This window comes from Ipomoea triloba, chromosome 12 (assembly GCF_003576645.1).
Source record: "Ipomoea triloba cultivar NCNSP0323 chromosome 12, ASM357664v1".
Taxonomy (NCBI): Eukaryota; Viridiplantae; Streptophyta; class Magnoliopsida; order Solanales; family Convolvulaceae; genus Ipomoea; species Ipomoea triloba.
In genome coordinates, this window is record NC_044927.1 from 7797186 (window position 1) to 7811222 (window position 14037).

Here is a 14037-nt window from a genome sequence, read left to right on the forward strand (position 1 = left end):
TCTCACCTAAACTATACACGCAACACACGCACGCACGCGCGCACGCGCGCAACACAATTACACTTTCACATACCACTAGTTGCACTCTTAGTTTTGCTCATAGCACTTTTAGCTTTGAAAAAGTTTGAGATATTTATCAAAACGAGATTACATATTTCTCTAACATTAGAATCACTGACCATCTTACGTGTGGACGATTATCGTTCGTCCACACGTTTTACTTCGAGCACTATTCTCACATTATATATATATATATATATATATATATATGAGCGTGATCACATGAGAACTAGCCCCCATGTGAGAACTATGGACTAATATGGGCCATAGATTTTGCAAGATCAATGGTAAGATCTTGATCTCAAATTTGTGGCTCATTTCCGAAATTTCAAGCACACATGGACAACTTAATAACTAACTAAGGCCAAATTAGTAAATTAGGATCCTAATAATTAATCTCGAAACTACGTTACACAATAGATAACAAAGGGTTGCACAACACAGAACAAGTGGTTACACGCCACAATACAATACACTGAGTTGCACTACCGACACCAGCGAGCACAGGCTCAGCTCCCTAGTGAGTTCAATAGACCCGTTGATTAGTCTTGTTGGAGCCATGGGTTTATTGAACCCGTTGAAATGAGCCATGATCTTGCCACCAAGCACCAGCTGGACGGAGAACAAATAAAATAAAAAATACATTGCACAACCCACATAAATGGGATACACAATCAACATCAACAAATTGCAGAACTCACACCGCTATGTTGCACAACTAACACAACGGAGCCCTGTGATCTTGCCACCAGCTGGGCAGAGAACAATTAAAATCGAAATACATTACATAACCCACACACACGGGTTGCACAATCCACAAAAAAAAAGGATTGCACAACTTAAACCACTGGGTTGCACAACTAACATAACCGATCCCATGATCTTGCCTCCAGTTGGACGGAAAACAAATAAAATCGAAATACGTTGCACAATCTCCTCCCCCCCCACAGGTTGTACTTTAATCCACAACAACGGATTACACAACTCATACCACTGGGTTGCACAACCATATTATCTAGAATGCGTATATATATATAACTATATATAAAATAACATCCAACTATAGACAATATTATACTCAAAGAAATAAGGGGAAAAAATAAAAATACTTACCACTTTTTATGGATGAACACTCTATCATTGATGAAGAAATTGTGGCTCAAATCGGGGATGCTCCACAAAAATAGGGGATAAATTAAGAAAATTTAGAAAAAAACAACAAAAAACAAAAGACACTACTACCCCTATTTAAAAAATAAAGATAAATCCATGAAATCAAATTTAGGCCATCCAAATAAATAATAATAATAATAATAATAATGCTCAAGATTAGTCCACACTCCACAAGTCCGTTCTCACACATAATTTAAAAAAAAAGTTATTTTCCATTCATTTTTCCGACGATTTAAAAAATAATCAATATTCTCAACCACTTTTGTTTGGTGGTTGAATGATTTAAATACCTTGGGCTGAACTCCATTTTTATCATTTTGGTGGTTAATTTAATGTTTGAAAATTTATAGAAATTTTCTATATATTGAAGGCACAAGTTTAATTCATGCTCACAAAAATTACACAAGCATTTAGTTTTGGCCATACTTTGTTAATCTATTGTATTGTTTATTCTTTTATGTGAATTATTTTTTGTTAGATCACTTTAATGTTGGTGTGTTTACGGGTAAAAAGAAAAATTAAAAGAGAGAGAGAGAATAAGAAGGTTGAAGGAAGAAGGAAGCTAGGAAGAAGGTTAAAGGAGAGAAGAAAAGAAAGAGGAGGAGACAAGGAGGAAGAGTAAGAGAATGGTTTGCCATTAAATCTTTTTATTGTTATATTTTTGCTGCAAAACGATAACTATCCGGTCATTGTTCCCAAACTTCACCATTATTAACAATTCTTTCATTACACTGCGGCTACAGTAGTCCAAATGGAACTTATTTGACTCCGTAGATCCTCTCAAGTCTTCAAAGCCAATAAACTGTAATTCCTAATTTTTTATTAAATTTCTGCACACGCCCAGACTACAAACCAAAATTTGTTTAAAATATGGTAAATAGATAACAAAATCTGGTGTTTATTTACAAGATCACTGGATAGACAACAATCAAACTAAACCAGAAGGATCTTGTCGGAGATTACAATCATCGCCGTCAATTACAGGCAGCTTGGAACGCTTAAACGGCACGAAAGTCCGGCAAACCGGACAGGTGGAGTGAGAACCCAGCCAGACATCGATACATTTGACATGAAACATATGTTTGCATGCATTTAGCTGTCTAATTTCTTCTCCCGCAACAAACACTGATAAGCACACCGGACATTCGGTCACGCCACTCTCGTTTTCCGGCTCCTCTTTCGCGTACTTTAAGGTTGAGAAGAACTCCACCAGCGGCTGTTTCTTCACTTTCAATTCTCCAGGCGGTTCACTGGCCGGGCTCCGTCCGATCTGCCGGAAAGGGCTCCCAGGGCACTTTATGACAAGGCAGACGGCGTAAATTAGGACGGGTAGTAATAAGAGTAGTAATAGAGAGAAGATGGCGGAGAGAGGGTTCATGTCGGAGGTCTTGGAAGTGATCGGCGCCGGAGCCAGCAGTGGTGGGTCTTGATTGGTGGAAGCCCTGGTCATGATAAGGGATTAATTATTTTGTTATGGCCTATATGGATGACGGCTATATATATATATATATATATATGGAAAATACTACTTATTACTCCTAAATTCTATTTTCAACTTTTATTAAACTAGGGATTTCTTTATCCAAAATAACTCATTCAACAATAATACATATGTTTTTTTTTTTTTTTAAATTAAGCACTTGTGATTAACCCAATGAGGTAGCTCAAGGGGCAAGTGAGTTCTCTTTGTGGGAGGAATTTCGGGAGAACCCGGGTTCAATTCCCACAAGTGACGATTCCCCCTGAGCCAGCTCCCGTGCCTCCCGGAGCGAACATGGGTGGACCCCGGACCGTTAAATGGACCGAGAGAAAGACCCTGTAAATTTATCAAAAAAAAAAAGAAAAACGCACTTGTGATTGATGTGTTTAGTTAATTAACGACACTCTAAGTCAAGATTTTTACAATTCAATTTTTTTTGTATATAAATTTAGTTTATTATTAGAACATAAAATTATTTGACTCTGTTACAATGCAATATCTGTTCATAACTCCCTGAGGTTTGAACTCACCCCTTCTATATACGAGTGCAAGTGCCACTAGACCACAAGATTTTGATTAAAATGTTATTAAATTAAAAATATAAATTCATATGAAAATATTTTTTAAAAATAAAAAATACAGTAGTTGATTTGACTAGTAAACATAATAGGTAAAATGTGACAAATTAATTATAATTTATATATTTAAAATTTACATTAAAATTCTATTAAATAAAATAGAAAATTAGAAAATGAAATTTGTTAAAACGAAAAAGAAAAAGAAAAAAATATTTTGTTAAATGAATAGTAATATAGTGTGTGTGTGCGCTTGTATACTAAATAAAATTAGGATGAGGAATACATACCTATAAAGCCCTGTTTGGATTTATTTGGATATACGAATAATTGATAGTAGTAATTACTCCTATAAAATTAGGATGAGGAACATATACCTATAAAGCCCTGTTTGGATTTATTTGGATATACGAATAATTGATATTATTAATTAAAGTACACGACAAAGATTGAGATAAGGCTGTCAAGGTTCGTGTTTAAAATTCTCGAAATAAATTATTGATGACAATGTATGTAGTCTTAAAGTTCGAATTATTTGGACCACTTGTCAAAATCTGATCTGTTACATGTCACCATAGGATTAATTGGAGATATATAAATGTTGGATCACACTTGTGTGAGCCCGTTTCACGGGTCTCAATCCGTGAGACGGGTCGGGTCACACAATTTGAATCATATTAATTTATGGGTTAGTTCTGTTTGGGCTAAAATTTTTTAACAATTAAATATGGGCTTTTTTAGCCCAATTTTATTAATTCATTTTATCAATTTTTTGCTCCATTTTTTGCGTTTCCTATGTTCTTCACGTAGAACTTGTCAGAGCAGCAGAGACGGTTCCCCTCCACTTTTTCATCTAAATTTCAAATTTTCTCTTCACAAATGTGCATTTTCTTCACAATCTCAGGTGAATTTTTGTTTTTGATAGTTTTAATGTGTAAAATTTGCTAGGGTTTTGCTATTACACTCTAATTCTTCCGTTTCTCATGGCACACTCAATTCTTCTATTTCTCGCGGTCGCCATTCCGTTAATTTCTCAGAGTTTTGCATTTGCAAGGTAATTTCGCCGTCGGTAACTGATATTACTGTACGTTTGCGGCGGCAACTATACTCTCCGTTTATTTAGTTTAATTTCTTGCTTTTCTAGTGGCGGTCGCTATTCCTTCAGGTAACTGCTATTAATATACGCTTCTTCTATTTAATTTCTCTCATGACGTTCTCCATTATAATAATTTAAGGAGTTTTGTGTTTGCATGCAGTAAGCCGGATTTTGTCAGCAAGACATATTTTGTCGTTGGCAACTCTGCCTATTAATCTCTGCTTCTTCGGTTTAATTTCTTGTAGTTCGCCGTAGGTAACTTCCTATTACTCTTTGCTTCTTCCTTTAAGTGTTGAGTATTCATTTTTGCTAAGAAGTAGTATATTTGTGCTATTAAGTATTGTGTTTGATAGTTAAAATGTTGATTAATCATTTGTAATATGAAGTAGTATATTTGGGCTATTAAGTATTAGATTTAATGCTTTAAGTGTTGGTTATTCAATTGTGCTATTAAGTATTATATTTGTACTATTAAGTATTGTGTTTGATTATTAAAGTATTAGGTTTAATGGTTAAAGTGTTGAGTATTCATTTGTGTTTAAAAGTAGTATATTTGTGCTATTAAGTATTGTGTTTGATAGTTAAAGTGTTGAGTACTCATTTGTGTCATAAAGTACTAATTTTAGGCTATAAAGTATTAGGTTTAATGGTTAAAGTGTTGAGTATTCATTTGTGTTATAAAGTACTAGTTTTAGGCTATAAAGTATTGTGTTTGATGGTTAAAGTGTTTAGTACTCGTTTGTGTTATAAAGTACTAGTTTTAGGCTATAAAGTATTAGGTTTAATGGTTAAAGTGTTGATGAGTATTCATTTGTGTTTAAAAGTACTAGTTTTAGGCTATAAAGTATTAAATTTAATAGTTAAAGTGTTGAGTATTCATTTGTGTTATAAAATACTAGTTTTAGGCTATAAAGTATTAAATTTAATGTCAAAGTGTTGAGTATTCATTTGTGTTTAAAAGTAGTATGTATTATGCTTACTTCCCATGGGGTCACCCATGGTGTGATTGTTGTAAGTCAAGCACATACACTTAACCACATAGTTCTTTGGCTATATGGTTGCCATTTCCTACTTAAAATGAATTGGTGATAAGTAGGTGGACATTAACCATTTAACCATATCCCTCCATGGTAAGCCACAATGTCACGTGCCCACGTTCTCGAATTGAGTAGGAACTGAACTCGGCCAACCGGACTGACACCCAACAACTAGAACAACAAGCAAGTACTTCGATTGTTTTCAGAAGTGTTGGCAGATTTTTTGTAAGAAAAAGGTTGAGAGAGGAAGAGAGAAAAAAAATGAATTTTCAAGTTAAAACTAACTGGAAACCATCTGCCAAACACGGCAACACCAAGGTTTTTTTTTATAGGAAAAGAAGGATTTAATAGCATTTAACAATGGAAGTATTATATTGATTATTATATTTGTGCTTTGAAGTATTACATTTATGCTATAAATTATTATATTTAATGCTTAAAATATTATTAAATATATCTATCTGCCAATAGATATGTGCTTTGAAGTATTATATTTATGCTATAATGTATTATATTTAGGGAAAATTGCATCTTTGGTCCCTGAGCTTTAACCAAGTTCCGACTCAGTCCCTGAGTTATGGCCGTATCCGAGTTTAGTCCCTCAGTTATGAACAAAGTGGCACATTTGGTCCCTGGCCGTTAAAACTAACGGAAAAATTAAAAAATAATTAAAATTTGAGGGGTAAAATATGAAATTCACATTTTATTCTTCTTCTTATATCAAAATCACTTTTATAACATTATTTTTCACTTCTTAGCCTCTTATTTTCAATATTTTTCAATTCTGAAAGCATTTCAATAATTTTAGTATGACTTGTTAGGAGCCTGACTCTCGTATAACAAACTTAAAACCTAGTACAAACAAAGAAACACTTGATCATTGTGTTTAGGCATCTGAAAACACTATCCTAATAATTTTCGATTTTCTTTACTAAGCAACAAAGGTAATCAAACTAGAACTTTTGAGATACAAAATTCTGTTTTCTTAAAACCAGAGTAATGAAAAAGGAACCTAAGAAGCAATTATGAAAATTTTAAAAACTTTTGTAACTTCAAAAAACGACAATCGTGCTTATAACTCAGGGACCAAATGCGCCACTTCGTTCATAACTGAGGGACTAAACTCGGATACGGCCATAACTCAGGGACTGAGTTGGAACTTGCTTAAAGCTCAGGGACCAAAGATGCAATTTTTCCTTATATTTAATGCTTAAAGTATCGATTATATATTTGTGCTTTGAAGTATTACATTTATGTTATAAAGTATTATATATGAGCATTAAGTTATTAAATATATTCTTGTGCTTTGTCTCTGTCGAATTTCCATAATGCATGGGAGGGAGCTTAAGTTGCCATTGTTGCCAAAGATTTGAAGTAGCCAACCATTTTTGTACAAGATAGGTGAAATGCTCATCAATGGTAGCTTCATCAGCTTTATCGTTTCCATCACAATTCACAACACAGGTTTTCACACTCCGTATTAATAATATTTTCTAAAAAATATAATAATGAAATATAAAATTAGAAATCCTAGATTTTATTAAAAATTGATAATACTTTTGTACTAGATTGAAGTATTATTCTCCAAAATTCAGAAACTTATAAATGATCATTGGAAAATTTTTTAGGTAGGGATGCTGTTTTTATATTGACAGAAATAATATTTGGGTAGAGAAATAGGGATTTGAGTTGAAGGCAACGACAGAAATGGAGGTTATGTGCGATTACTTTGTTTGTAGCGTTTGGATGCCCATGTTTCTTTGTCTTCCACTACTGTTAAATAGCTCTGTGGTGAAGAAATCGCAAAATAGAGAGAGAAACAGAAAGGAGCGTGAGATTGTGGATGACATGTGGATGTGGTTGACCTGTATAATAAAAAAAATTCGACCCGTCTCACCGATTGAGATCCGTGAGATAGTCTCACACAAGTTTTTTTTAGATTTTAATATACATAGACATATATTTATGTCTATATATATATATATATATATATATATATATATATATATTATATTTATTTATTTATTTTGATTTTAATTAATTAATTATTTATTTTTATTTCAATTCCTAAACTTAAATTCCATTCAGTTAAACTTATAATCAAGTATTTAATTTCCATTATCATTTCGGTTCTAATGTTTGAACCAAACACACCCTAAATTTGAAAGGAAGAAAATAATCTTTTGAACGAAGAAAAGTTCAGGGGCTATTTATGTGCGCTATCTGAACTTTGGGGACTACGTTGGCAATATATATACCAAAAGATGCAATTTTTCATAGTTTCGCACCAAAGAGATCGCGGGAACACAATTTGTATTTATGTTGTTGCTTTGACTTGATTCTCATCCCAGTCAAGAACGCCTTTCCGTCCTGTATCGATCGATCCTGGAAGAATTCTACGTCGCCGATCAGTGAATTCCAGGTTCCGTTCTTCATTTACATCCAATAACCGTCCATTAGTCGCAGCAAATTTCATCTTTTTTATGTTTTATTTTTCGAAAGAAACTACTGACTTTACTTTTCAGAACGAGATAACTTATTTTGAACCGAATCACTGATTTCTAGGGTTTATATGAGATTCGAATTGATTTTTTAGGATTTTTTGCATTAATTTTTTGTTGTAGCAGTATAATTGCTTTATGTTTCTCAAAATTGTGTTCTTTGAATTTAAATCTGTTTATTAGGTTGTAATTTTCTTATCTGTTGTAGTTGAATTATTGCATATGTATCACTTCTGCTTGCGTGATTATTAATGACTAGTCCTTTCTAGGTCCTTATATTTCGTTTATTTGGTGTTATGCTTTGATTCAAATTGTTTGCTGCTTATAAGTGCTAGTATCCAGAGCAATTAATTGTACAACTGATGAATAAAGATTAATTGTTGCCTTTTTTTTTTTTTTCTTCAGAAAAATTTAGTACGAAGTGATGGATGGTAAGATTCTTATGCAACATTCCAAAGGGCAGTATCCTTTCCTGGATGCAGTATGTTATGCTGATAACAATGAGGATATTGATCCGTCTGGTCCGAACAGGTTCTCTGAAATGCATCTTCAATTCTTTCTCATTTTTTCTTTGTGTAAATCATTGTCTTAGTCTTCTGTTCTACCTACATTCTGAAAGTTTGTATTCTCTGGCTAAAAGTGTCGAAAAGACGAAGAGGGGATCAAAAGTTGTTGGTGGAGGCCTGCGGCAGTACAGTAACATGGGTCAGTGTTTATCTAACAATTTCTCTTTCGATATATATTTTTGCAATCTTCCCTAATGGTTCATACTAATCATTGCTAAAGTTCTGTACATGTATATTTTTATTCTCTTTTTCATATTTTGCATAGCTGTTTGCAATTTTTGGAAAGATAGGTGTAACACCCCTTATATTTCCCCCTTTTTCAGTCTGTATGAAGGTCAAAGACAAGGGAAGAACCACTTACAGTGAGGTATTTACGTTTCTTTTCACCTGTATAGCCAATTGCCATGACCTCCGCAAAGAGGGTCATAGTTGGATCAGTGTCAATCTGACCTTTATAATCTTCCCAAATGGGTCATACATATATGTTACTTAATTACTTATGCATATTACTGAAGACTCTTGCATGCATATTTTGTGATTGATAGGTTGCAGATGAAATAATAGCTGATTTTAGAGCAACGGAAGTGAATTCTTCAGTTTCTATGAACGAGGTTCAGTGAAAAAAATGTCTCCTTTTAATTACTTCTCTTACTTGCCAACTAATATGAGAAAATTTTAAATCCTTTCAGTCTGATGAGAAGAATATACGTAGACGGGTATATGATGTATTAAATGTCCTTATGGCTCTTGACATTGTTACAAAGGACAGAAAGGAAATCCAATGGAAGGGACTGCCTACTTCAGCTGGAGTTGATATGGACGAAATTAAGGTTACCTCTCTGTTATGGTGCATTGCCTAGAAAAGCAGTTTATTAAGAATGTTGCATATTGGAAGGGAAACACAATTTATATTTCAAGATTACTGCCTAAACATGTATGCCAATTAACAATAGCAAAAATCTTTAAAAAAAAAAAAAAAGAAGTTACTTTGGTTTGCTGCTGAGTGAGGTCTCAAATTATTTTTACTGGCCCTGGTTATGGTCATTATTTGAAGCCCAAACTGTTTCTTTAATATTGATGATGCTTGTGCTCTTCATTCTTTGCAGGGGATGCGTGCTAAGCTGAAAGATGAGATTAATAAGAAAGCTGCATATTTGAAAGACCTAGAAGACCAGGTAATGCCATCTAGTAGTTGGCCACTTCATTCTTTCTTAACATGCAATATGGCCACTTTGAGATTGAGAATGTGTATGTAAAGTACAAGTCTTGGAATAGTTTTCATGAAAGCATATTATGCAGTGTGTATATATAGTGTGCAAATCTTTGTTTTTCCTTCTATGCTTTGAAGTATACAATCTCAGTGTGTGTATAGAAACTATACCGCTGCCCTTTTGATGTTTTTCGTCTTTTGGTATACATGGAAAAAAGATTGCAGGTCATCAAGCTCTTATATGTCGGAATCAGCAGTTGTACGATTCTAAAAACGGCCCTCCCAAGGGATTCCCTTTGCCATTTTTAGTTGTGAAGGTATACAATACTTTCTTCCTGTCTTTCCTAAAAGCTGGAATTATGAAACTTTTAGACTAAGACACAGAGCTTATTCTGATACTTCTTTTGAGTTTCAGAGAGTGACTATAGTTTGGAAATGATTTAAATACTTCATAATTGCAAAATTCCTTTTAAAGAATTCCTCCTCTAGCCATACCTCCACTCCTAAGTATGCAGGCATATAACATCTTATAGTGACCTTTTAAAATTTGTGCACTTAATTCTTTGGAATATTCTGCATTCTAGAATCTAACTCCTCTACACAACACAAACAATGATATAGACTGCACCTCATGCTACAGTTGAGATTGAGATTTCTGAGGATATGCAGTTGGTCCACTTCGACTTCAACAGGTACTGAAACACATTTTCGCATGCTTTCAATCTGTAGTTTCTAATTATTCCACTGCAAATTACATATGAACAAGTGCTTGAATGCTTGATTTTCAAGTCTGCAACCAATTACTAAGTTTTAACCTCGTGCAAATTCTTGTCGATTGGCAGCACACCTTTCTCTTTGCACGATGATGCTTACGTTCTAAAGTTGATGCGCCACTACCGGCTCTTAGAGGGTGCACAGGCTTCCCAAACTTCTGCAGTGCTCTCTTCATCTCCTTGCTCTGATGTGGATTCATCAGTAGGAGGTAGACGGTAGACTTGTTCATTCACTATGAAACTGATACTTTTTGATGAAATGAACATGCACATTTTCCCCCAATATTTCATATCTAGGTGACTAGGCTTGGGGGTTACACATACAATTATTTTATGTATTCCATAGAATAATCGGCGAAAAAAAAAGAAGAGAGATGCTGGTATAGGTTTACAGTTGGATAGTTACAGTTGTGTGATTTCAATTCTTCTGATACAACACTGGAATTTCGACAATACAAAGGAATTAGATATTACAAACAACTGAATTTGTAACACAATTTAGTTCCTAAATTATGACTACATAAAAATTTTATCTCTAAACTGTTTTGTATTTCAAACAATGCTGTCTTTGGTTCTTGCATTCACGGGAAGCATTAAAAAGGTGGATACCTAAATTAGGAGCAATCTTGTTTGAATCTTGAGGATTAAACAAAGTAGCAATGGATAAGGGGGGAAAAATCAGCATGTTTTGAAACTTGAAGTCCATATATGTGCATGGGGTCCGTGTGGAGGTATTATGGATGAATATTACTATACATTCACAATTTAGGGATTTTAAAAATAAATAAATTTCCGAACATTTAATCCAAACATGTGAAGAATATCAAGTTGATCAATACATTTTTTTTTTATAAAAAGACTTAAAAGCGGGATCTTCGAAGTATAATGACCTAAACTTTCAATTTAATCACTCATGGTCCTTCAACTTTCAAGTTGCACTATCCATAGCCTTTCAACTTTCAAGGGTTAAATTAATACTTTTAAAATAATATATATTATGTAGGGGTTAAAGAGTTATTTATGAAAAAAATGTAATACTCATAAATCATAATGGATAAATTGATTTATTGTTACTTAATTATGAGTTAGACCGTGTAATACTTATGAAGGAAAGTATAATATTTTAAAATCAAAATGCATGTAATATTAGGATTGAAGAGTTTTGAGAAAAAGTTTAATACTTAAATGAAAAATGTAATACTTATGAAAATCCGACTTATCTCACCAATAAGGACTCACGAGTCGGATTCGTGAAACAGTCTCAATGTTCAATAGGAGATTTTGTCATGATATAACATGATCTATTTTTAAAATGAGAGAGTATTATAGGAATAAACATAATATCATACTCGTTTTTACAAATGGGTCACACTTGCGTGATACCGTCTCACAGATCTTTATTCGTGAGACGGGTCGGGTCGGGTCGGGTCAAAGCAACATGCAAATGTCATACTTATATATGCAAATGTCGTACTTATATGCTCAAATATAATACTAATCAAGAATACAATTTTTGTTATTTATAAAGAGTAAAAGTAATACATTTTTCATAATAAGTAATGTTGACAAGTGCCCTTTAGTATTGTATTTTACTCTTACAAGTAACAAAAATTTTATTCCTGATTCGTATTACTTTGAACATATAAGTATGACATTTATGTATATAAGTACTACATTTGCATCTTGACCCGACCCGACTCAGGGTGAGACGGTCTCACACAAGTTTTTGCCTTTACAAATTATATAAGAATAACGTACAAACTTAACAAATGAGTAGCAAGTTAACATGCTACTCACGTTGTTGTAACTTATATATATGCGTTATGTGGTAGCTAGTAGTACAAACTAAAGCTCTTCATGACTTTATTTTGGCTCCACATTCCCATCTTTCTTGCTTAGCTTTATCCTTCTCTTCTGATCTCTTGCCAAACCCTACTCCCATCATATCCAGTTGATGATCTGCGTTTCCACTAACATCCCAAAACTCTACCCCATCTTTCCAACTTTACAAAAAAGAAAAGCAAACTAAAGATCTTCAAGCTAAGAACAATGGTTTTTGGCTCCATTCCAGCTTATCTTGATCCAGCCAACTGGCAACAAGTACAGGTAATACTTTCTTCTCCTTCTCCTTCTTCACTATTATGCTATTATCTTCCCTGGCCGCTTGTTGGTTTATCTTTTTTTTTTTTGGGGTTACAAAGGAAACCTGCACTAAGTAAACCTTACCTTGTGTTCCTAGCTTGCAAAGGATCATAAGGAGGTAAACCAGCCTATATGACTCATAATTGACTGGCTAACTTAGAATTGAACTCGTGACCTTGTGATTACGAGTTTGTATCCTTAGTTATTTTGGCGGGGTTACTGTTAATTACGTTTTTTCTTTGATTTTATTGTAGCCAAATCATCATAGTGGACTTTGCGTCCCACCAAGCAGTCAGTGCTCTTCAGCACCGGTACCGGCGCCGGCGCAAGTGGGGTCAATCCGGCCAGGTTCCATGGCGGAGCGAGCCCGCCTAGCCAACATACCGGCGCAGGACGCCGCCCTAAACTGCCCTAGATGCGAATCAACAAACACAAAGTTTTGCTATTTCAACAACTACAGCCTCACCCAGCCGCGCCACTTCTGCAAGTCGTGCAGGCGCTACTGGACACGCGGCGGCGCTCTCAGGAACGTCCCCGTCGGCGGCGCCTGCCGCCGCAACAACAACAAAAGATCAAACACCAAACCACCAAGTAATAGTACTAATAATACTCCCACATCTTCCACTTCTAGTCCTGCCTCAACTACTACCTTATTAGGCTTCTTGCCTCCCAACTTCAATCTCCCCCCTCTTCTCGGCGCCCAACTTTCCGATACCCATTTTCATGGCGGCGAAGGGGTCGGTTCTTTACTTTCCGGTAGCGCCGCCGTTGATCCGTGGCGGCTTCAGCAAGCTTCGCCGCGGCAACTGTCTTTCTTGGGCGGTCTGAATCCTTCATCGTATGGATTATATCCATTTCAAGATGGTTCGGGTACGATGTTGGGACAAATGGCTTCCAATTCAGTGATGAAAATGGAACAAGCTAATCAAGAATCGAGATTGTTTTCACCTTGGTCGCAGATTTTTATGATTCCAGCAAGTGATGAACAGTGGAATTGTGTTACTGATGTTTCTGCTAACCTTAACTCTTCTGCCAACATGTGATATGATGTTTCTTAGCTAGTTTGCATGCATTTTCGTTAGAGCAAAACTGAAAAAAAAAAAAAAAATGTTCCTTTTTATTTGTTGTAGTGATCCCTTTGATCGAAATGTTTTGGGAGAATTAATTTCTCTATTTAAATCTCTTCTACTATCTTTTTATTGCACTTTAAAATTCAATATCTTGATCTATATTTTATTCATTGTAAGATAAATAACATATTGATGAACTAATCATGATGATTGATCTTAAAAGTATAATGATATTCTACCCTTAGTACTAAAATATTCTATCACTTCACTAAATTAATCTCCTAACTATTCTAAAAAAAGTTCATACCTATTTTTAATAGTTCATTATTAAGAAACTTAACATTTTCCACTATC

At 34.4% G+C, this 14037-nt stretch overlaps 3 protein-coding genes across 4 annotated transcripts; 2 read left to right on the forward strand and 1 right to left on the reverse strand.

Annotated features, from left to right (window-relative positions):
• Positions 1-1934: 1934 nt before the first annotated feature.
• LOC115998012 (RING-H2 finger protein ATL33-like) lies at positions 1935-2722 on the reverse strand. Its single transcript, XM_031237464.1, has one exon. It carries the CDS (start codon positions 2681-2683, stop codon positions 2162-2164), a length of 522 nt encoding a protein of 173 aa, XP_031093324.1. The 5' UTR covers positions 2684-2722; the 3' UTR covers positions 1935-2161.
• A 4924-nt stretch (positions 2723-7646) lies between these two features.
• On the forward strand, positions 7647-10951 carry LOC115998006 (transcription factor-like protein DPB). 2 transcript variants are annotated; one of them, XM_031237459.1, is made up of 10 exons: positions 7647-7843; positions 8328-8453; positions 8563-8627; positions 8812-8855; positions 9034-9099; positions 9178-9318; positions 9595-9663; positions 9917-10015; positions 10339-10390; positions 10541-10703. In XM_031237459.1, the coding sequence occupies exons 2-10, from the start codon at positions 8347-8349 to the stop codon at positions 10576-10578; spliced, it is 681 nt and encodes a 226-aa protein (XP_031093319.1). In that variant the 5' UTR covers positions 7647-7843; positions 8328-8346; the 3' UTR covers positions 10579-10703. The 2 variants fall into 2 exon arrangements, with proteins under 2 accessions (XP_031093319.1, XP_031093318.1); XM_031237458.1 differs by having other exon boundaries at positions 7650-7843; positions 10320-10390; positions 10541-10951.
• Positions 10952-12319: 1368 nt separating this feature from the next.
• On the forward strand, positions 12320-13795 carry LOC115998005 (dof zinc finger protein DOF2.4-like). Its single transcript, XM_031237457.1, has 2 exons — positions 12320-12577; positions 12868-13795. The coding sequence occupies exons 1-2, from the start codon at positions 12521-12523 to the stop codon at positions 13654-13656; spliced, it is 846 nt and encodes a 281-aa protein (XP_031093317.1). The 5' UTR covers positions 12320-12520; the 3' UTR covers positions 13657-13795.
• The last annotated feature ends 242 nt before the right edge of the window (positions 13796-14037 follow it).

Bases quoted from the DNA above. Each gene is read 5' to 3' on its own strand.
- LOC115998006 (XM_031237458.1), top strand. From the start codon at position 8,347: ATGGATGGTAAGATTCTTATGCAACATTCCAAAGGGCAGTATCCTTTC. The intron at 9,664-9,916 runs GTAATGCCATCT...CATGGAAAAAAG, and splicing joins TGAAAGACCTAGAAGACCAG to ATTGCAGGTCATCAAGCTCT. The intron at 10,016-10,319 runs GTATACAATACT...ACAATGATATAG, and splicing joins TGCCATTTTTAGTTGTGAAG to ACTGCACCTCATGCTACAGT.
- LOC115998012 (XM_031237464.1), bottom strand. From the start codon at position 2,683: ATGACCAGGGCTTCCACCAATCAAGACCCACCACTGCTGGCTCCGGCG.
- LOC115998005 (XM_031237457.1), top strand. From the start codon at position 12,521: ATGGTTTTTGGCTCCATTCCAGCTTATCTTGATCCAGCCAACTGGCAA. The intron at 12,578-12,867 runs GTAATACTTTCT...ATTTTATTGTAG, and splicing joins CCAACTGGCAACAAGTACAG to CCAAATCATCATAGTGGACT.